Source organism: Asterias rubens, chromosome 4 (genome assembly GCF_902459465.1).
Source record: "Asterias rubens chromosome 4, eAstRub1.3, whole genome shotgun sequence".
NCBI lineage: Eukaryota > Metazoa > Echinodermata > Asteroidea > Forcipulatida > Asteriidae > Asterias > Asterias rubens.
Window position 1 is genome coordinate 22,584,148 of NC_047065.1, and position 23,432 is coordinate 22,607,579.

The 23,432-nt window shown below is 39.4% G+C and overlaps 2 protein-coding genes and 1 non-coding gene across 4 annotated transcripts; 1 reads left to right on the top strand and 2 right to left on the bottom strand.

The window, feature by feature from the left end:
- The first annotated feature begins 1 nt into the window (after position 1).
- LOC117289451 (p53 and DNA damage-regulated protein 1-like) lies at positions 2 to 2,911 on the top strand. Its single transcript, XM_033770583.1, has 5 exons — positions 2 to 184; positions 1,001 to 1,088; positions 1,181 to 1,255; positions 1,583 to 1,663; positions 2,133 to 2,911. Exons 1-5 carry the CDS (start codon positions 101 to 103, stop codon positions 2,204 to 2,206), a joined length of 402 nt encoding a protein of 133 aa, XP_033626474.1. The 5' UTR covers positions 2 to 100; the 3' UTR covers positions 2,207 to 2,911.
- Positions 2,912 to 3,861: 950 nt separating this feature from the next.
- On the bottom strand, positions 3,862 to 23,352 carry LOC117289746 (probable tubulin polyglutamylase TTLL9). 2 transcript variants are annotated; one of them, XM_033771008.1, is made up of 13 exons: positions 23,219 to 23,352; positions 20,957 to 21,000; positions 20,337 to 20,420; positions 15,975 to 16,089; positions 13,845 to 13,964; positions 13,017 to 13,151; positions 11,450 to 11,590; positions 10,593 to 10,680; positions 9,658 to 9,779; positions 8,496 to 8,629; positions 6,794 to 6,907; positions 5,410 to 5,534; positions 3,862 to 4,210 (listed from the first exon to the last, which is right to left on the bottom strand). In XM_033771008.1, exons 1-13 carry the CDS (start codon positions 23,234 to 23,236, stop codon positions 4,140 to 4,142), a joined length of 1,311 nt encoding a protein of 436 aa, XP_033626899.1. In that variant the 5' UTR covers positions 23,237 to 23,352; the 3' UTR covers positions 3,862 to 4,139. The 2 variants fall into 2 exon arrangements, with proteins under 2 accessions (XP_033626899.1, XP_033626900.1); XM_033771009.1 differs by lacking the exon at positions 15,975 to 16,089 and adding an exon at positions 17,458 to 17,569.
- Trnap-agg lies at positions 10,366 to 10,438 on the bottom strand. The gene has a single exon. It is a non-coding gene; the product is annotated as a tRNA-Pro (tRNA).
- Positions 23,353 to 23,432: the final 80 nt, after the last annotated feature.

Sequence of the window (23,432 nt, forward strand, 5' to 3'; positions counted from 1 at the left end):
ACTTGAAAATTTAATTTGTGCATGTGGTATATGTGGCCCATTTTTTAGTCAAAGGTTGCACTCTGAACCTTAGTCAGAAACCCCCTTTCCGGCCGAGGAAATGGAAAAAGACACGGACCTTGTAGTTCGGCATTTAGGGGAGCTGGAAGCGCTTGCGGAAGAAGTTTTGTCTGACAAGCAGCAGGTATGAATCATTATTGAATTGAATGATTGATAATGAATGTACGTAATTGTAAATGTTGAGTTGAGGGATGAGGGTTGACTGAGTGTTAATAATTATAAAGTTTGCCCAGAAATTTAGCCCACAGGTTTTGTTGACCAACAATCACAATGATGTGCACATGATCATCATCATTGTGTATTCAATCAATCAATCAACAGGCGCAGCATGACCAATGGATCTGGGTGATCGAAAGATGGCTGCGATATTTGTATTTGTAGGATCTATTATTATTAAAAGATTCACATACATAGCATGGATGATGCATAGATAGGGAGCTATTGATCATTGACATTGGAACAACAAATATGTCATGTGCGGTCATCAGATCATGCAGGAAAACTTTTGTGCGATTGACAGATTGCGCAGGATGGTTTTGCATGATTGACCGGTCGCGCAGGAATGTTTTTTCCGTGATTGACAGATTTCCGGGATTGGAACATGAGAAACAGTTTTTTGGGAAGCATATCTCACAGGAATTGTTTTTGTACGATCGACAGATCGCCAGATTGCCCGGGAATGTTTTTTTTTTTGATTGCGCAGGAACGGAATATGCACCATCAACTGATCGCACAGGAATGGTTTTGCACAACCGACCGACGATGTTGACGTCAGATTCAAAATTTCTTTAATGGATAAATGCAGCTGACAGTCAACACAAAAACCTTCCTTTCCTTAAAGAAATTTGCTCTAGATACTAACTTAAGTCACTCTAAAATTTGAGTCCCAGGTCATTAAAAGATCAATAAATTGATAGCTTTTGCATTGCTTTACTTTTAGATTGTTGATCTGGATCGGACAAGAAATGGGAACCGTGAAGCCATAAGATCACTTATGAACAAAGAACAACAAAACAAAAGCAGTCAAAGTAAGTTCCTAATGCGCTCACAGATTTTCTGTTTGTTTTTACTTTTTGTTATTTTAATGACTTCTGATTTTCAATTGTATTTGATTAAACAGGCAAGTCTTGGGTCTGCTTTGGTGAGATGTTTGTAAAACTTCCTGGAGAAAGTGCTAAAGCCATTCTCAAACAAGGTGAATATATCACAAGGTTTTGGTGAAGAGTACTTTTTATACTTCTGCTTCTATTACCTGACAATGTTTGTAAGTCAGGATATTAAGAATAATAGAAAGAATAATCTCAACCTCAGATTCAAACTTTCGGGCTTAAAAACTCATATCTTTTGAATACATTGCCACAAAACTTTGGAGTGAAACGTTTCTCAAAATGCTTAGTACTATCAAAAGCTGCTGTAGGCTTCTATAAACCAAAAGGTTCCATTGCCAATAATTTTCTGAGTGATTACCAAACGTAAACCTTCCAGTTAATTGTTAACTATCTTTGCCCTGCTTCAATCACAGATCAGGTCAAACTCAACTCGGAAATTGACAGATTGCGCAAAGACTTAAAACCCAAGGTGGCCAAACTGAGGGATATGGAAGGTGAGATTATGCACTTTATCATTGTGACAAAAACACTCTACTCTCGTTTGAAATCCTGAACATAATAAGGCCTTGCCATAATCCTACAAATGGTTTTGATTTGTGGCGTGTCTTGGTCGAGCTGTCTAGTATTAACAGACCCAAGTTTCATAGTGACACCAGAACCCAGACTATTCTGCTGAAAACAGTATTGTCAGCAGCAAGAAGCAGCAGAATGCTTTTTCATACACAATATCTACCTGTACCCTCGGAGGTACTTGTACCCGTTTATACCCCTGGGTGAAGAGAAGCAATTGTAGTAAAGCATCTTGCTCAAGGACACAAGTGTCATGACCAGGATTCGAACCCACACTTCGATGACTTCAACACCAGAACTTGAATTTGATACATGAACTCACTCGGCCATGACACTCTACTTTCCCCCAAAAACTTGTTTCTCGTTCACTCTAGAATTGTTTTTGCTCAACAGGTAGGAAGGAAGCCAAGGGCTTTGATTTGACAGCGTTATCAAAAGATGAACTGAAAGCCGTCGACACAAGGTGACGATCAAAGCTACTGCGTTGAGATATCTTTATGAAGTTCAGTGTTGTGGAGTAGCTGTGTAGTCTCATAAACCAGGCTCAACTTTAGTATTATTTGAATCTCCGTGTGGTCTCATACACCAGGCTCAAGTTATGGTACTGTTGGTATCCTGTTGCTGGTCTCATACATTTTACTATCGTAGCTTTGTTCTAGCTTTGTTACCGGCCCGAGGCCAGTAGTTTTGGTGTTGGGCCAGCAAACTTACGAGTGGACAAGTCCGGTGTGGCAGTAGATTTTGTCCCCACGGAGATTCTGTCTCGCTATAGGGCAAACTGTGTACAAATGTCTTCTGATATAGAGCCCTGTTTTGAATCAAACTCCTCCGGCCGATGTCAATTCCAATACGGGGGACAGAGTTTCCAACGGACAGATTTCCCTGAGACACCGGCAGTCTTGTGTTTTTTATTTCAATATCAATGCAGCATAATGACACACTAAGTGGGTGTCAGGATGCTGATGAGGATTACAAAATAGTAATTTTCACGAAAGGCTATGTATTAATCCTATCTCGAACTTAGGACGGGTTCAATGCGTCCCAGCGTCTTCGGATACAGAAAAGGAAGAGGGAAGAGCTTGGTGAAATTGATGGCTGTGACCAGCCGTCGATTTCACCAAACTCTTCCTAACTTAGGATTAATCTTAGGACGGGTTCATTTCCGTATCCAAATACGTAGGACGCATTGAACCCATCCTAAGTTAGGACGGGTTACTCGTCCTAACTCGAGTTAGGATTAATCCTTGTGTTTCGTGAAATCGACTGCAGGGCACAACTGAACAGCACTGTGGTTAATATTAAACATGTATAAGAACAAGTTACTATTATTAAACCACAGAATGTATATAACAATTTGAATCTCACCAGGGTGCTGCAATGTAACTTGTTTGTAAAATAAACCAGAGTGTAAGTCAACATGTTTTAATGTACCTGTTTTATTCTTATGTACACAAAAGTCTATGCAACAAAATTTACACAAAATTGAAGAGTTTTTTACAAAATGAACTGTTACTGGACGGAAGGGTGCGAATGGCACTTGATGAATGTTTTTATACTATTCAAGGTCTACGTCACACAAGGAAATTTACAGGCAACGAGTTCCAGGCAATCTTTAAGAAGAGAATCCATTCACATTTGAATGTTCACATATATTTACTGGGGATCTTTTTAATGGGTGCGTTCGTTTAGCTTCCCTGGGTCGACCCCGGTACGTTCGAATAGGTTTCTCAGGACTCACCCGGGTCAGCCCCCAGTGCCCTGCTGGTGGAGTGGGTCACTTGGGGGTGACCTGACCTGCATGCCCTCACCGCGAGAGGGTGAGTGTGATCGTTCGTTAAGCTCTTGTCAGGGGCTCACCCGACTGAGCACTGCGGGGGTAGACCCAGGGAAGCTAAACGAACGCACCCTATAAGTTGTTGCTTGAACAATTGCCTATGTGCTACCAAAGGGGTCCTGTAGCATACACTGCAGTTGATTGCCTCCAAGTTGCCTGTAAAAGTTGCCTCGTGTGACAAGCCCCAAGATCAAGCACATTCACCTGGAAGGCAACATATTTGTATAATACAGAGATCACTGCTGAAGTCACTGCTAAAGACACTGAAGAGCGTCACTGCAAAGAGGTCACTGCAGAGGCCTGGGTAAACACTCGTCATGGAAATAGTATTATTTATTCCACAGTCTGGTTTTAATGGAGGCTTTTTTTTACTTTTCAAAGTGTGTGGTGAATTTCTGGCTGGATGCAACACTAGTAAGTTAGTAAGATACGTGTAACAAACCAGTTAAAACTATTCAACTACATGAGTTTAGTATGGTGGCGATAATATCGTGGTATCGCCCAAGCTTACCACACAGTGTTATCTACAGTGTTGTAGAATTGGGTTTTGACTGCTTTGGTGGTATTCATGTCTTTCTGGTTGCCGTTAGATGCTTGAATAGCTGGCGTAGTTGTCTCTTCCGGTCATTGTGACATCCTGCAAAGGACAGGAAGAAGAATAAAAAAGTACAAACTTGAATTAAGGACAGTATAATTTATAACATAATAAAATCATGGACCGTCATTGTAAACTGTTTACCAGTAACAAAACCATTGCAAAGAGTGGAAGAAAACAAGACATTGGCAATTTGCAAGAGTTTTCAAGTAAGCACGACTTTCCAAGTAAGGAGGACCTTGCTAGCGAGACATTGCCAGTAAGAAAGACATTGTCAGTAAGAAAGACATTGCCATTAAGTAAGACCTTCCTGGTTAGCAATAACTTACTTCAGCATACAAGACTTTTCAAGTTGAAGCAAAACCTATCCAGTAGGGATGACCTTGCCAGTGTACAAGACTTTCCAAGTAAGTACCATTTTCCCAGTAAAGAGGACCATACTGGTAAGCAAGATTTACAAATAAGAAGCAATACTTTTCCAAGCACATCAAAACGGTGTACATGTACATGTGTACTTAAGACTGCAAAGTTTGCCATTAATAAACGTGCACGTACTACAAGCCTTTTTGCCGTGTTTTGGGGGAAAGCTATGGTGAAGTAATGTTGGGTGGACGTGAATATTTTCTAGAGCTGGGTTCATCACATTCGGCACAAAATAACCTTGCAGCCTGTTTGATTCTAACATTCAATTCTTAAACAGCGGCTACAGAATGCTCAGAAATATATAGTTGTTACATTTTTGTAATAGATGCCTGTCATAGGAAACAGAAAAAACATAACGAGTCTCTTTAATACCTCGCGTTAAAACAAAGTAAAATGTTTTTTCCTCGAAACACTCCTAGCCAAAATTCTGAAAAACTTGAGGTCAAACAAGCCCGCGAGACAAAGAAATCATAATGGCATTGGCGCTATTTGATGTGGAAAATAGCGCCCTCAGTTGGCCAAAGCTGGAGAACTGTGTACAAACCCAATTAGAGAAATCGCCACTGATGTCAAGGGGTCATTATAATAGATAAGCCGTTTTTGACTCTCGGCTGAAAAAAGGCGCGCGGAGAGGTACATTGTTGACTTGAATTACCAAATGCAAATTTTAAGCGTAACATTTTTATAAATTCGGTATCTACAATGTCTGTTTGGCCAAAAAAAGGTAATAGTTAAAATATTGAGACTATCCTGTAGCCGCTGTTTAAATTAATTGAAAACCAGATTATTGGGAGCAATACTACTGTCATCTTTCTTACCTAGGAATGTATTTGTTGAGTAGGAGGGTGGGCTGATGCAATCCACTCCTCCCTCCTCCGCCATGACTGGTCCATCATCCCACATCAAATCAAACCCTCCAACTCTCTTCTCCTTGCCCGTCAGTCTGAATCAAAATAGAATTGAATCAAAAGCTGCAAAAGATGTTAGGTTTGCAGCGGTGATAACAATTATCTTTTTGTTTGTTTTCCCCTTTCACTGATGTGTGTTTAGCACTGTATTGACCCATTTCACCTGACGTCATCAGCAGAAAAATCTTGAATGCGCCATACTGGTGGGCAATTTCACTGTGCGTTGTTATATATAACTCTATGCTGCGCGTTATGCAGTAAAGTGTGCATTTTAGGCGACCGGGCGTTGACCTAACTGCCCACCAACATGGTGAGCGTGTGATACGCGTGCAAGGGGTCAATACTCATACTTGGTACTTTTTGAGTTCTGTGAATATAAACACCAAATTTGACATGCCTCTAACCACTGGGCAAGCTCGGTGGTAGTGGCAAGTCATCTGCTCTAGCATTGTAAAGGTCGTGGGTTCAAATTCCATCAAGTGACTTGCCTGTAATTTTATTTTTTCAAAGAACTTAAGGGAAAGTACTGAGTATACAGTGCTTAGTAACACAACGACAAGGATAAAAACAAATTATATCGATTAAAACATTCCACGCAAAATGTATAGGTGGGATGTCGTCTATTAAACCCCAGGAATTCAGCTGTCCTAACTTACTTCACAGGAAAGCTTGGCCACAGGAAGTAAGGAAACTGTTTCATTAGCAAAGGTTCTTGATTCATTTCCCACCCAGATAACTGTAGATTGTGTTATACAGGCTTTGGAAAACACCGGGGCTCAATTTCACATAGCTACATGTACTTGGCGGCTGTTTTTGTGCTTACTACATGTGATTTCTGTTTCATGGTGCTGCTTTTGTAAGCATTTGAAAAGGCATGCTGCTAACCTTTCTGTTCTGTCATGTCTGTAGGTTGAAAAAACTGATGCAACTATGCAAATCCATGGTAAACACGCAAGCTGCCTGACAAAATGTTCTTGCTAACTTATGAAATACAACTGCGCCTGAGATGTTGCTCTAAAGAACAAATTTCTCCTAAAGCAAGAAGCAAAAACTGCTTAGCAGTAAGCAGCTGAAATTGGTCCCAGGTACACGCGTTAGGACATACATCACAGGCCTGACACTTCACAGAGACAACGGGGCAATTGCCTCCGTGCCCCAAGGTCCCTTTGAAATTCTCCAGAACAAGTTGTTATTTCACTACATGCACTAGGAGTAAGGTTTCACCCTGCAAAGTTTCAAATCCTACTGAAGATGCTTATTATGATTTACAACAATATAGAACTAAAAACTGTACTTGTTCTCCATGTCGATGATGTGTAACATGTCTTCAAGGAGACCGAACTTAAGGGTGTAATCATCCTGGCTACTGGCTGTGAGTGAAGGAGACGCATTCACCTCAATCAACCATCTATAAAAACAAAACAAAAATATCAAAAAAGGTGTTTTTCTTAAAGGCAGTAAACATTATTGGTAACTTTATTCAAAATAATTATTAGCGCTAAAACCTTAGTTACTGTTGATAGTATAAAACATTGTGAGGCTCCCTCTGAAGTAAAGTAGTTTTCGAGAAAGAAGTAATTTTCCGCGAATTTGAAATCGAGCTAGCTTTTGAGTTCTCAATATCAAGCATCTGAAAGCACACAACTTCGTGTGGCAAGATGTATTTTTAAATATTATTATCTCACAACTTCAACGACCAACTGATCTCAAATTTTCACAGTTTTTTTATTTTGTGCATATATGTACATGTTTAGATACACCAAGTGAGAAGACTGGTCTTTGAAAATTACCAATATTGACCAGTTTCTTTAAACCTACTACTCTTGGTGACATTTTAACAAAAATTAAAGGGAAGGTACATGTATGTCTTTGGCAATGAAAACTTTTGGTAAGAAGCACGTAGCCTTGACAGCACCTTTCAATAGAATCAATCATGTAAATGTAATGTGGTAATGTAAAAAGATATTAGTTTTTACTCTACCTCATACATATTCATGACCGAGAGTTGAGTTCTCATTGGTCCATTCATCATCACGTTAAAGGTGTTAATTTGGTTAATTATAAAGCGCGCACATGAGTATTCACGCAAGTAGTAAATGCGCACGACAAGTAATAACTCCCATGGAGCTATTCTACTTGTCATGCGCATTTTACCGTTGTCCGACGTCATCCCCGGGCGCTATTCTAGTTTTAACGCGCTTTACGGTCCTGGTCCTGTCGTACCATCTACCTCTTTGGTTGTACACAGACACGAACATCGCTCTAGCGACATTCATCGCATGAGGAAATTGATCATGGTTCATTTTATTTCACAGTCCTATTTTCCCTTGCTGAATTATGTATGAAGTATAGTAACACAATTGTAACATGGTTTATTTCAGGTGACTAGTGCGCTACGTTCTTGACGTAGTGGCGCTATATAAATGCCCTTTATGTATGTATGTATGATATGAGCTCCCCTCAAACTAGTTCCTTCGGCTTTGCCTCGGGATTTAGTTTGTCAACTTCCAATACCTTGGGGAGCTAATATCGACTAACCACCCTCAAACCATGTTATATTTGTATATTATACACCAAAATGTGAATCTAAGTAGGCTTATCATATTGTGTATTTCTGTTAGGGAGTTTTCTTCTTTTTTGGCCCCAAACAATAAACAATATTTTTTGTTTTTGTGAATGGTATTTCAAAGAGTATCACCCGCTCTAACGAAAAAAGTTTAACTTTTTTATTTTTAATGGTCAGGAACCATGACAAATTTAAAACGTTTCTTATAAAACACATAAGAAGTAGTCACGTAATATCTATTGTCGGGATCCCGACAAAAACTAATTTTGAGTACTTTATTTTACTGTAACTAATAATTGGCGGACTTTTTCGAGCAATGGCTCAAATGAAAGCTTTCTCGACCCCCATCAAAATACCTACTGAATTTTAAATCAAAATATTGGGGTAAAATCGGCCAAAAATCTGACATAGCATCTTTAATTCTACGTACGGTTTGAGGTCTTCACCGATCAAGATGTCGTAACCATACAGTTCAAAGCAGTGTTTATCATTAATCATGATCTTCTGTACGCTGTGAAGGCTCTTGATGAAGATGTCAGTCATTGCTCGGAACATTTCCTCCACCTACAAGTAGCAAAATAGACATATACTTAGTGTACTTTTGGCTGATAACATGTTTCAGTTAAGCATTACTTTTCTTTGCTTAGCGACAAGATTTGTGCTTACAGTGGGTCATGGTGATAGACGCAGTGCCTTGACTACAGCCCTAACCCCAATAAGGGTCCCTCTACATGTACACACCCTGCTCAATGCCACAGAATGCAACACAATTGAAATGAGCACCATGCCGATCGCAACAAAATGCAACAAGTGTTTTTGCTGCAGGCATGTGGTTTGTGTTGGGACTGAGCAAGGGTGTTTGCCCTGCTGAATGCAATAATATGCACATAAGTGTAGTGGTGACTTGTACATGTTGTTTAAATGTTCAACTGTTATTGTACAATTGTTTTTCAATGCGGCTTGAATTATGATACAAACCCAGTATTACATCATACTTACTTCTCAATACTTTTCCCATAAAACAATGATGAACTGTTATACTTTGTTCAGATACAATAGAAGCACCCAAACCGATGTGAAGTCACTTGACTGCTAAATGCAACAAATTCAGTCAAAGAATGACATCCGAGTTGACTGCCAAATTCAACAGATTACCATTTAAAGACATGCGACACTATTGGTAATTGTCAAAAGCTAGTCTTCACAGTTGGTGTATCTCAACATATGCATAAAATAACAAACCTGGGAAAACTTGAGCTCAATCGGTCGTCGAAGTTGCGAGATAAAAATGAAAGCAAAAACACCCTTGTCACACGAAGCTGTGTGCTTTCTGATGCTTGATTACGAGACCTCAAATTCTAAACTTGAGGTCTCGAAATCAAATTCGATGAAAATTACTTCTTTTTACGAAAACTACGACACTTCAGAGGGAGCTGTTTCTCACCTTGTTTTATACTACAAACCTCTCCCCATTACTCATAATCAAGTAAGGTTTTATGATGATGATTATTTTGAGTAATTACCAATAGTGTCCACTGCTTTTAATGTATATAGTTGCATTTAGAATAGTTGGGGATTTATAATGTACTTACATCCACAATGTCATGCTTGGCCATCATGAATTGTCTGAGCTGTTGCATTGACCACTTACAGCCCTTCTCTGGGTCGTAGTCTGGTGCCGTCTTCTGCACTGCCACATTGGTTAGATGCACAACTGTCATAAGCTTGTTAAGAGAAAAAACTTCTAAAGAGCAAAATAAAGTCACTACCCTACCGAATGAATTCACCAATTTATTGAAATTAAGCGGAAACTATAAATAAATAGTTATGTTGCGAGTACAACCATGCAAAAATCTCTTTTGAGGGAGTGTTGGCTCTGAATAGAGCCGGTGTGGTCTCGACGTTTCGAACAGTATACTCTGGTTGTCTTCAGGAGAATGACAAAATTAATCATTGAAACGCATTTCACAGGTTCGCAAGAAAATTAGGCGGCCATTTTGTGTGTATACCATGGATTTCTATTGTTCATTTCCGTGCAGTAAGCACCGGAAGGTTAGCATGCCTTTTTAGGTGCTTACGGTTAGCAGCGTTATGAAATGGAAATCATACAGTAAGCATAAATTTGGATGTTAAGCAGCTCTATGAAATTTGGCAAACCTAACCTAACTATATTCCTACCAAATAATAGATGTTAAATTTGCATCGGGGATAAAGAATATTAATTTCGTTTTTTTTTTACCCATACACCGATGTATACTCACTACTTTCCTGAGTCCTGTGAACAAAATATCACAGGCATGTTACTCGGGTGGGACTCGAACCCACGACCCTTGCAATCCTAGAGCAGTGTCTTACCAACTAGACTACCGAGGTTGCCCGGCAGCTAGAGGCAGTTCGAATCCTATGTTTTGGCAGCGGATACAGCAACGATATAATAGATGTTAAAAAATGGGTAAAAAAACCAAAATTAGTATATTCCTACCATGCAAATTTTCAAAATCTCTCTAGTTTTGTTACCAAAGGATACAAGTGTCGTCAATTGATTCTAGAGAGAATCTGGAGTTGGAGAACCTGGCGAACCCGCTCCTGTACAGCCATGCCTTCAACGGAATATACTGCAAGAGAAATGTTACATTCATCAGATGTTTTTACATTGTACCACTGTCTTGATTCTTAAAGGATTTGGGTACTTTTTGTAACACAAAACACAATGTCCACAGATTGGCATTAAAATTACACCGTTTGAAGATAATGATAGAAGAGAGCGTACCTCAAAATATTAAAACAATGTGATGAAAATACGTTTTTACATGCTAAAATAATTTTCGTCTCAGGATCACTGAGACGAAAATTATTTTCATGACATTGTTTTACTCATTTCTCAAAAACTACAGCACCTCAGCAAGTAATATTTTCAGAGAAGCTTTCTACTATCATTATCTTCAAACTGTGTAAGTTTAATGTAAATCTGTGGACATTGTGTTTTTTGTCCTACAAAAAGTACATACAACCTTTAACAAGGAATTGCTTCAGGCCTTTCAACCCGTTATGCAACAATCAATCAATCAATCAATCAATCTCAGAGACAGAAAGGGTCAACCGCAATGTGTCCCTGTCCTGCAGCCTCACGCCACATGTGGTCAATTTCGCTAGGCCGGCCAGGATGATCAATGCGGCCTCTAGGTCTCTTCCAGTCAGGAGCCAGTGCTAGGCCTCCCCTGGTTATGCATGCCAGGGCACAAATTGGAACTCTTTGCCTGGTGCATGTTTCTCTCCATCCTATAATGTGGACAGTTTTTAGAGGAAATATAGTTTCTACCTTCAGCTTTCGAGAGTTATTTTTATATTTGCTAACATTGTTTTGTAACAATATTGTAAACTTACTGATGTGACCAGGACGTAGACCCTTAGGTCAAACTTGCGACCACCGATGAGGTAAGGTCTCTCCACATATCGAGACACTATGTACGTCTCGGGCTGCTCTTTATCCTCATCTTTGCTATCTCTCGGCCGATAGCTATCACTCTATAATCATTAAAAAAAAAGCATTTGAAACTTTAATGGAGGGAATCTAACTAAAGAGAGGTTTGAGGTAACACCATGTGAATATCTCTTTGAAAACTGGTGGTTATAACGACTCAAAGTTTCGATTTTCTCTGCTCATCTTCCTGAAGACAATAGAGCATACTGATAAAAACGTTGAGTGTGAGCGTTTGTAACCATTTGTTATAAAATGCGAAAATAAAGTTAGCTGTTGCAAACAACTTACCAACCAAATGGACCGAGGGTACACAAAAACACAATGGATAAATGCAAAAAATAGTTAATGGTCTGATGTTTTGACCCTAGCAGAGTATTTCTCGAAGGCTAAATGACAACAATCCAAACATGAACAGGTAACTAAGTGAAACATCAACATTCTTATAAAATGCATGGTTAGAAAGATGTTTTAAAAGTAGAATACAATGATCCACACACATTTGCCTCGAAATTGCATGGTTTTCCTTTTACTTTACGAACTAACATGGTAAGCAATTTATGGGAGTCCAAAATTTGACTCCCATAAATGGACGACCGAGTTTGTCGACGAGGTAAAAGGAAAACCACGCAATTTCAAGTGATACTTGTGTGGATCATTATATTCTACTTTAAAAATATCTTTCTAATCATATGCATTTTATAGCAAATGGTTACCAAAGACCAATTTGACCGATCCAAGGAAACGTGTTCCTTTAAAGGCAGTGGACACTATTGGTAATTACTCAAAACAATTATCAGCATAAAACCTCACTTGGTAACAAGTAATGGGGAGAGGTTGCTAGTATAAAACATTGTGATAAACAGCTCCCTCTGTAGTGACATAGTTTTCGAGAAAGAAGTTATTTTCAATGAATTCAATTTCGAGACCTCAAGTTTAGATGATTTGAGGTTGAGCAATCAAGCATCTGAAAGCACACAACTTGAAGGGTGTTTTTTTTCTTTCATAGTTATCTCGTCGAGCTCAAATTTTCACAGGTTTGTTATTTTATGCATATGTTGAGATACACCAAGTAAGAAGACTGGTCTTAGACAATTACCAATAGTGTTCAAAGCCTTTAAAAAAGCTTGTTATATTTGTGTATTTTTTTAATGAAAGTCTGATCACCCAATATCACACGACCGGACAGCCACTTCAAGAGGTGAGGGCTAATGGTTTGAGCTATCGACTAAAACTTCCTCTACTCATATTTTGAACTTTGACACCACAAATACAATGAACAATTCGGAAGAGATGACCTGTGCTCAACTTCCCGAAACCTTTGCAGCAACAACAGAGTTTTAATTTTGAACTATCTTGACACAAACCACTCGAAGGAAGAATAAACCAGGCTTTTGAGCATGACGTGCATATTGTCCGATTGCTCACTTTAGACCATTTGTTACAGGCAACATAAATCAAACTTTGACCCACCTTCTTCCAATCCGTAATATCTTTGAGTTTCTTGAAGAGGAAGATTCCTTTTCCTTGAGACTTAGCGACGGGTTTCATAATCCAGATAGACCCTGGGTTCCTCTTGAACTCGTCCACAAACATGTGGTACTCGGACTGAAAAAGAATTGAACGTGTGAAAGTAGACGACTCATTCTACAATGTCCGAGGAGAGCTTTATTGCAGCAGGTTAAACTATGGCTTCGATGTGCTAAACAGTGTAAGCTTAATCTGTCCCACACTTTGGCCCCCCCACAGGCTAACAAGCCCATCTTAATTAAACCAATGCCCCACCCAGACACCAGTAGACTGGCAGTCTGGGACGTTACAAATTTAAGAGTTTTTCTAATAATCTTCCACAACACTCATCCTCAACTCTAGCCTTGTCCAAGGCTCTTTTAATTACGCAAGCACCGGCCAGCTCTGAATTCATGAACTGCATAGATACTAACCCTGAACAACAATGGAAGTCTTATTTTCCTTGCCCAGGCCTATTTTTTCTGTCTTGTTGATCTCTACACTTCGCTGGGCGCCTTTGTGAATCTTGTAAAGCATTATATACAGTTACAAATAAAACATACTGTATCGACCCAAAAAATTGAGTAAATTTTTAGTTGTAATTCTTAGCGGTTAATATACATGTACAGGAAACATCTTCCAAGTGTTACAAATGGTTAATGGGAAGATATACATTTGGTATCGGTCGCCATTCTTACAATTAATGGCAACCCCACAGACCACACATCTCAGCTAACCACCACCATGCATGATACTTTCTTCAGTTAAATTAAATGTCAGCCACTTACTTACCGGAAGTTCAAATGTTGTTGGGAAGAAGTCGCAATAAGACGCTTCCACCTTGCTGACTTCTCTCTCTAAAAACTTCTTATAACGTTTCAGATTCTTCACCATCAAGTTCTTGCGGGTCAACTAAAAAAAAGGAAACAACATGAGCAATAATAAAAATAGAGTACAATCGGCAAATTCAAAGTGCTAATTATTTAATAAGACTCAGTAGTTTGCTAGCTTATTACTTGATACCTGAAAGTTGCCTCCCCTGGCTGTTGCTTCTTAGGTTGTATTGTAAACTAGACAATCCCTTGACCCTGGCTACACGGCAGTTAATGGTTGTATAGGTTTTGACTGGCACCCCAAACAAAGACATTGACAAAAATAGCAAGACCGACAACATAGGGCTAAATGTACCGGTACATGTAGATAGCCAATTTAATCCAGAGGTTGTTAGTTTATATCCCACTCGAGTCTATTATTTCTTTAGGTAGGATTCGAAACTTTGCATGGCGGAAATACGATACAGAAAGGTTTGCAGTAACACCATGTAATGACTATCTCTAATGAGTTGGGGGTGGTTCTGAAAAGAATCGTTGGTTTAAACTCGGCGTTTCTATCAGTATCAACGTGGAGTTGAAACCAACGGTTCTTGTCAGAACCACCCCAACTCATTAGAGATAGTCGTAAATACGTTACCGCAAACCTTTCCATATTACATCTTTGTTAAACCTAACATCATTATTTAACGACAGGTACATGCGTATGCAGATCACACCTTGTAAGAGGTATGATGCAGCACTATTTACAGCTGTGCCAGACACACCCCAGCAAACCCCCTTGATAAGCGAAACAGGCTTGTTTATTAGCGTTACACAACACGAGGGCCCTACAGTTTTACTTCCCCGTCTGAAAGACAAAGCTTTTTTTTATTTTATTTTTTTTATTTATGCAAGTTGCCTGCAACACAAGGCTTGAAGGCCACTTCAAGGTGTGGGCTACAATTATTTTTTCCCCAGAGGCCATTGCCACCTACTCCTAGGGCTGAAACAGGGTAACCCCTTTTCACAGTCCATACGAATGTAGGCTTGGGTTTGGGTATCTTCAATTCAAAGCCTAGCCGGTAGAGCAGAAAGCACTACCTCCCCAATTTTAAAATTGGGTCAAGTGTCTTGCTCAAGGACATTTAGTGTCATAGCCAGAACTCGAACCACACTCTATTAAAGGAACATTACAGAATTGATTTTGCTAACAAAACAGTTTCTGGCAGTGTAGGCACTCAACGTTGTCCACCATATACATAAGCTGACAAACCTGTAGAAGTTTGAGTTCAATCGACCATCTAAGGTCATGAGAAAATAGTGAAAAAAACGATTACAGTGTACACTTTTTGCATGACAACGATAGAAGAAAAAAAATGAATAAAACGCTCACTGAGCAATGAACTCCAAACGCGAAATTAGGTTATTTATTTCTCACCAATTATGACATTTCAGTCATAAATATTTCAAGGGATGTTTACATGTAAGTTTGATGTAAATCTGTGATCTTCACCAATTCTCTAACATTCCTTTAACATCAGAACTCTGTGCACACCTCTCAACCCCAACAATTAAATAAATGTAATTCATCAAAATGCTGGGTGATCATTGTAAGAACACTTCTGCCTAGAGAGTGGACTAAGCCAAAAATCCAATAATTATTTGCCTTCTTTAAAGGTAGTGGAAACTATTGGTAATTACTCAAAATGATTATTGGCATAAAACCTTACTTGGTAGCGAGTAATGGGGAGAGGTTGATGGTATAAAACATTGTGAGAAACAGCTCCCTCTGAAGTGACCTAGTTTAGAAGAATGAAGTAATTTTCCACGACTTTGATTTCGAGACCTCAAGTTTAGTACGATGAGGTCTCGAAATCAAGCATCTGAAAGCACACAACTTCGTGTGACAAGGGTGTTTTTTTCTTTGATAGTTATCTCGCAACTCCGACGACCGATCGAGCTCAAATTTTCACAGGTTTGTTATTTTATGCTGATGTTGAGATACACCAAGTAAAAAGACTGGTCTTTGACAATTACCAATAGTGTACACTGTCTTTAAATCAACTGCAAATTTCTTGAGACCTTTTGACCTCACGACCTTTGACCTTACCTCATAGTGATTACGAAAGTGGTTGAGGCGGACATGATCCTCCATGTAGCATTGATCAAAGTAATCTTTCATCCAACCCCGGTCCGCCCAGAAAAAGTCAAAATCAAAATCATCCCTACAAAAGCAGTCGAGACATCACACGAGGGCCGAAGGGGAAACAAAATTATTGAAATGAAAAAGACTTCTCAAACTTGGAACAATATGGACAGAAAGTTAGTGACTATACCTGTTTTAAAGTCTCTTGCAATTTGGAAGAGTGCTTGCTCAAATTTCACAGATTTGGCGGTTTGGTTTTGATTAATTTATGACACAGTTTTCGTAAAACAAAATTAATCAACAAAGTGTCTGAATATATCAAATGATGTCATACAAAATTTGAAGAAAAAACTATAGATCAAAGTTGAAATGCTTGGGAAGAAAATTGAGAACACATGTTTCAAAATGACAAAAACCAAAGGTAGTATAGTCACTTACTTTCAAACCATTTGAGAAACAGCTGAAAGACAGTCTAAAATGAACATACATGTACATGGCTTTAAAACTACGATTGGATAGTCACAATTAAGGGACCCTGAAAAAAATATTTCAAAGTCTGAATGTTCATTCAGTCTGCCTTTCTCTGTTCCTCATTAAAACCCCACACAGACAGTTTGAACAAGTAAACAGCCATACTGGATTCAATGCTTCAAGCTTCATTCAACAAACCATTCTAGAGACCCTCCTACTGTCAGACAAGTCAATATCATCCACTGTGGTTTTGAATGAAAGGATTAAAGCATGCGATGAATGTGTTGGGCGCAATCTCTAAAGTTGTCGCACAAACCAATTTCAAAATTTTGCGGTTGATGCACAAAATTGAAAAGAACTGTGGTGACGGTTTGTAATTGTTTTCTAGAAATAAAAATGTTATGCATTTGTCTTTCCAATGAGTCATAAAATGCATTTTTCTATTGTAACAGAAAGATGCAGCACGGTATTAGTTTCAAGTTTTTAAACAAAAGTATCCTTTCAAACAGAAGTTAAGATCAACTTTGAACTTACCCCCTTTAACCTCTATACGTAATTTCCCTTCAGTGTGTATTTCACAAAATGTGGTGAGAATTATGGTTGAACGAAACAAATTTTGAGGTGTTCAAAGTTTAAGCGAAAGCAATCCTAAGAAATTTGAGGATCATGCAAGGAAACAAAGTTTGTACCACCACAACATGACACACTGCACGATTTTTAAGAAGAACGAATTTCAAAGAATAGCGCAAAAAAAAAAGAAGGCATATCCACAGCATGTCCACACTTAAGTTTTGTTCACAGTCATGACATCATTACACCACTCGTGCAGCTGAGAGGTTTCAAGTGGTTAGTCAACTCACTCAAGAAAGTCACCAAAAGTAGGAGGGTTCTATTGCATACTTTTAATTTGAACCAAGATGGCCGACTACCCATTCAAATGTCTTCATGTGAAGTTTCTATTCTAACTTGGGCTAACCTCGTAGTGGTTTCTAAAGTGATTAATCCTGACATGCTCCTGCATGTAGAAGTGATCAAAGAATTCCTTCATCCAGCCGACGTCAGCCCAATTGAAATCAAAGTCCCCTTCCCTGCAGTGTACAGGTACACACAGATATAGCATCACCATGAGGGGAAAAGCGTTTGTGGATAAGTTTGTGGAAACAATGGGTGCGTTCTTTAGCTTCCCTGGGTCGACCCCGGTCTGCCCTGGTACGTTCGAATAGCTTTGACGGGGCTCACTCAGGCCAGCCCCCAGTGCCCTGCTTGTGGAGTGGGGTCACTTGGGGTGACCTGAGGAGCATGCCGTCACCACGAGAGGGCGAGTGTGTGATCATTCGGTTAGCTCTTGTCAGGGGCTCACCCGAGTGAGCACTGCGGGGTCGACCCAGGGAAGCTAAACATACGCACCCAAAATAAGTAGGGGAGACAGGGGAATGTTGGTAAGGGGAGGAGTGGGGAGATTGTTGAAACCAAATCATAACAGGATTGAAAAATGTTTGAGAAAATGGCATAGATAGGAGAGGGGTGAAGCAGTGATTATGGAAACATCAATAGGAGTGGAGATGAGGGGGAGTTAGTAGGGGGAGGGTGGGGAATTTGTTGACAAAAAGTGAAAATGTTTGTGAATTGGCATAGGTAGGGGAGAACCAGTGAATGTGGAAAATTCATTAGTAGTCAAGATGACGGCACATTAGTAGGGGGGGGTGGGAGTTTGTTGACAAAAAGTGAAAATGTTTGTGAATTGGCATACATGTACATAGGTAGGGGAGTACCAGTGATTGTGGAAACATCATTAGTAGTCGAGATGATGGCACGTTAGTAGGGGGAGGGTGGGGAGTTTGTTGACAAAAACTGACAATGTTTACGAAAATGGCATAGGTAGGGGAGAACCAGTGATTGTGGAAACATCATTAGTAGTCAGGTGAGGGCACGTTAGTAGGGGGGAAGGTGGAGAGTTTGTTGACAAAAGCTGACAATGTTTGTGAATTGGCATACATGTACATAGGTAGGGGAGTACCAGTGATTGTGGAAACATCATTAGTAGTCGAGATGATGGCACGTTAGTAGGGGGAGGGTGGGGAGTTTGTTGACAGTAAGTGAACATGATTGTGAAAATGACATAGGTAAGGGAGAGGTGTAACTTCATTACACAAAAGCTCCATTAAAGTTCTTGATAAGAAACCACTAATATTATTATAATTATTATTATTATTAATGTTATTATTAATTATCAAGTGTTGTTCGATTGGTAACAGCATGGAAGACCAAGTAAAGAACAGAGTAAGAACAAAGAGAATGACCTCAAAAGCAAGCAAATTACAACAAAATGGCAAACATAAGTGTGTGCGATTGGTTTAATTTGTGGATATTGTCCCCTTTAAAAAAATGTACATCCTTGTTTTCCCCAAAGGTGCTTACATCTTCAACATCTACCCGAGTATACTACAAGTGAAGGATGAAGTGCACAGAACGAAACCAAAAGAATAAGAAAACTTGTTTAGCATCCGAGTTCTTAAAGACAGTGGACACTATTGGTAATTGTCAAAGACTAGCCTTCACAGTTGGTGTATCTCAACATATACATAAAATAACTACTACCCTGTGAAATTTGAGCTCAATCGGTCATCGAAGTTGCGAGATAATAATGAAAGAAAAAAAAACTTGTCACACGAAGTTGAGTGTGTTTAGATGGTTGATTTCGAGACCTCAAGTTCTAAATCTGAGGTATCGAAATCAAATTCGCGGAAAATTACTTCTTTTTCAAAAACTATGTGACTTCAGAGGGAGCCGTTTCTCACAATGTTTCATACCATTATAACCTCTCCCCATTACTCGTCACCAAGAAAGGTTTTATGCTAAAAAATTTTTTAAGCTATTACCAATAGTGTCCACTGCCTTTAAACATGTTTACAGTGGTTTTTATTTAATAGTTTGTACAGTATTTTAAAAAGCCCTGCTGTAGCTCACTTTCACTGTGCAACCTCCATGGAAACTATATGCCTAAATGATCTGTTTTAAGACCATGACACTGGGACAGGCCAAGTCCTCCCGACTTTCAAGTATTTTTTTCTATTCTGATGTTTCAGTTGTCATTTTATGGTTTAAAAATCTCATTCTGCATATAAAATCCATGCGACCCCAAAAAGAAAATGGGTGGTGACGCTAAACATTCTTTTATTGTATTACCTCAATGCCTTGTCATTGAGGTCAATGTTTGTTTTGTTTCTTGTTTTACAAAAAAACAAGTTTGGGTCCATAGGGCTACACTTTTTTGTTAAAGGCAGTGGACACTATTGGTTATTACTCAAAATAATTATTAGCGTAAGACCTTACCAGGTAACGATTAATGGGGAGAGGTTGATGGTATAAAACATTGTGACAAAAGGCTCTCGCTATTCAAAGTACCATAGTTTTCGACAAAGAAGTACATATGTAAGTAATTTTTCACAAATTTGATTGCGCCACCTCAGAATTAGAATTTGTGGAAATCAAGCATCTGAAAGGGCACAGCTTCGTGCGACAAAAAGTTTTTTTTTTTTCTTTATTATTATGCATATGTTGGGATACACCAATTGAGAGGACTGGTCTTTAACAACTATCAATAGTGTCATGTGTCTTTAAACCTCAACCAATAAAATGTGACCTGAGATGACCCTCTCTTAACAAATCTCCCCCCCCCCCCAAATATGAAACTGATAAGCCAGGGTCCAATTTCATATAGCCTGTATAAGCTCAGAAACTTGCTAACACAAACAAATCTTGCTTAGCAAAAACAGGTTACCATCCAGAATAGCATCTGAATCAAGATATCAGGATTCATGAAATTGAGCCCTGCTTTTTTATTTGCATACTTACTCTTTAACTTCAACCCAGTTTTTGGATCGCAGTACATCGGCAATGGTGTTTTGTAAGGAGCATTTAAATCGTATAGGGCGGTCTCTGTAACAAAACAAACAAGATCTTAATCAATAACGATTGTTGTTAAACACCAAAAAATGCTCTGCAAGATGACAACGTTATGTTCTGCATCAACTTGATTATCGTTAAGTCCAACAGAATCGTCCAGACTTTAGAATCACCAAAACTTTTAACAAATCAATTCCTGCACCTGTATGGTAAACAGCGATTGTTCTTTGGATCTGAGTTGTTGACCCCTTGCATGCACGTCACACACGGGGACTGTGCCACTTTCACAATTTTTTGGTTGGCAATTAGGTTTACAATGTACGTGTAAACGCACTTGACTGAATAGCGCACACTGACATTGCCCACCAATATGGCACATGCAAGATTATTTGATAATGACGTCAGGTGAATTAGGTCAATTAGGCTGTTTGGCTATCCTAGCTGTACAATAGCACTCAACTTCGGAGAGTTCTAATAAATGGGGAAATTGAGAGCATGGATGTAGTTACGACTATGTCGAGGGTTACAATTATGTCGAGGGTTATGTTGGTGAGCTGAAACATACTTACCCAATTCCTTTGCGAGTATTTATTCGATAACTCTGGAGGTTTGCCTAGAAATAAAAAGAGAGCTTTCGAGTTAGAAAATGGAATCCAGGTCTTATTAAAATTTTACACATTATTACATAATATAGTTCCGTAAAATAATGCATCCCAAGCTTTTTTACTGTAGCAACATAGTCCTACTCCTAGAACTATGAAGAGGTTTGTTCTTCGTGTGGAGATGATAGCGGAACGAACCTCATACTACTAGTACTAGGAGTAGCAGGGAGCAACACACACAACAGGCAGCGAACTCCAGGCAGCAGCAGTGGCAGACGCAGTGCCCAACATAGCAAGTCCAGTGAAGCTGTACATGTATCTGTTGACTTATTGCGATTTGAAAAGTGTATTGTGTAAATATGGTAACTGTGCTGTACTATTTCCACTTTTGTTAATTTATAAAAAGAGTGGTGTGGGGATATAGTTCAACCGGGAAATAAATATGACCCTTTAATTAAGACCAAGTTGGTCTGTAGTAAACGCTTTATTTGCGAGACTAAGAAGGATACATGAATTATTGCAGATCCTTGGGTAGCAAACACTAGTTTTCGGAAGTCATGTATTTGTAAGCTTCCTCGTCAGTTGCATGTTGGTTGATTCAATGAATACCGGACACTTCGGCACCTCGCAAACTCGGCACCTGCAAACTCGGCACCTTGCAAGCTCGGCACCTTGCAATCTCGGCACCAACTCGGCACTAAGAATATCGCCACCATACAAACTCGGCACCGGCCTTTTATTGACTAACAAACTCGGCACCGAACAAAAATATTAACCTGGAAGAGTCAAGTGGTTAAAATAAAGTAACGCACGTGTAATTACACAATAAAAAATGGTTTGATAATTAGTAGCTTTGTAAACGCTGTTAATGGCAAAATCACTAGTTATGGGAGTTGATTAGAATTCCGAACTTTCGAGAAAATTTGGGCCCACAGGAAATTTACCGTGGTGCCACATCGAGTTCAGTAATTGTGTCCATGTCAGTGAAAGTGCGGCGCAATTTTTTTTTTATGATTTGGGCTATGAACAATTTTAAAAAGGGTTTGTTTAATTTGGTCAATAGTTTTCAATGAAATTTTGCTTTTTAACAGAGCGTGATTTGCCGAAAGGCGCCGGCCGTGATCGGGGACTAATTTACCGACACCAGTCGCGACAGTTCTGTGCGCTTTACGTGAAAGATCAAAGATCGTTTGGTGCACATGATCCTTTCAGTGTTATTTTGTCCGTCCCGTGCTATAACGTCGCTTCTACTTTCTGGTAAATTGTACGATATTAAAATAAGTGTTATAATAACTTTAACAGGATCAAACTTTTTATGGGACTGGAGCACTGATCTCTATATAGGTCAGTGGACTGGAGGGCTGAAAATCACAGTGTGAAAATCAAACTTTTCCAACTAGGTGCCGAATTTGTCTTTGTACATATGCCGAGTTTGTAGGTGCCGAGTTTGCAAGGTGCCGAGGTTGTGAGTGCCGAGTTTGCAAGGTGCTGAGTTTGCAGGTGCCGAGTTTGCAAGGTGCCGAAGTGACCGGTACCCGATTCAATCATACCATAGAGCAAGGATCGGGAAAACTCTTGATCAATTCGTACCCAGTTGACTTGGGATCGAGTTGACTTGGGACCAGGGCCAGGCGGCCGTCGGGAGGAGGGTTCTGCTATTGCAACTACTCAGTAGTGTAGAAGCAGGCCTAGACTGTAGGCCATGATGGCGCCACCACTTCAGGATAACTTTCCGTATGGCGCCACCACTTGTTCACTCATTTTTACAAAAAGGGATATTATCAATCAGGTAAATTAGATACTATATTATTTTATTTCGAATGAAAAAGTGGTGGCGCCATACGGAAACTTTTCCCCACTTCATTCCATACGATATGTTTATGATGAAATAATGGAAAAGTTTCCGTATACTATTTATGGCGCCACCACTTTTTCACTCGATACGAAATAAATATAGTTTTTAAGTATCTAATTTACCTCAATGAGACATCCCTTTTTGTAAAAATGAGTAAAAAAGTGGTGGCGCCATACGGAAAGTTATCCATAGCCTATCCTTTTTTGTAAAAACGAGTGAAAAAGTGGTACTGGTACGGTAGGGGATCCACTGACTGGTAGTGGTACTGTAGGCCCTACTGTCTAGTGGTACCACTCTGGTAGGCCTAGCTAGTGCCATACGGAAAGTTATCCCCAAACTCATTACTAACACCCAAAGTGCAGTGTTATACTTACCCTTCCACCCTTATTCATCGCGAAGGGAAGGAATCTCTCAAACTACTTTTAAAAGTAAAAGAAGTAAACCTTGACCACTTTGCCCTTTACTTGACTTTTGGTTGCTACACTACATCATCAACTACCTCAACCACCACCAGTGTGCACCAAATTTGAGCCCAATACCAATATTGGTGATGAGCACCAAATTTGTTGCCAGTAACAAATAACAAAA

Excerpts from the sequence above, each read along its gene's own strand:
- LOC117289451 (XM_033770583.1), top strand. The coding sequence starts at position 101 with ATGGAAAAAGACACGGACCTTGTAGTTCGGCATTTAGGGGAGCTGGAA. Across the intron at positions 1,256-1,582 it reads TAAAGCCATTCTCAAACAAG|ATCAGGTCAAACTCAACTCG; the intron begins GTGAATATATCA and ends CTTCAATCACAG. Across the intron at positions 1,664-2,132 it reads CAAACTGAGGGATATGGAAG|GTAGGAAGGAAGCCAAGGGC; the intron begins GTGAGATTATGC and ends TTTGCTCAACAG.
- LOC117289746 (XM_033771008.1), bottom strand. Across the intron at positions 20,421-20,956 it reads AATACTCGCAAAGGAATTGG|AGACCGCCCTATACGATTTA; the intron begins GTAAGTATGTTT and ends GTTTTGTTACAG. Across the intron at positions 5,535-6,793 it reads ATCATCGACATGGAGAACAA|ACTGACGGGCAAGGAGAAGA; the intron begins GTACAGTTTTTA and ends ATTTTGATTCAG.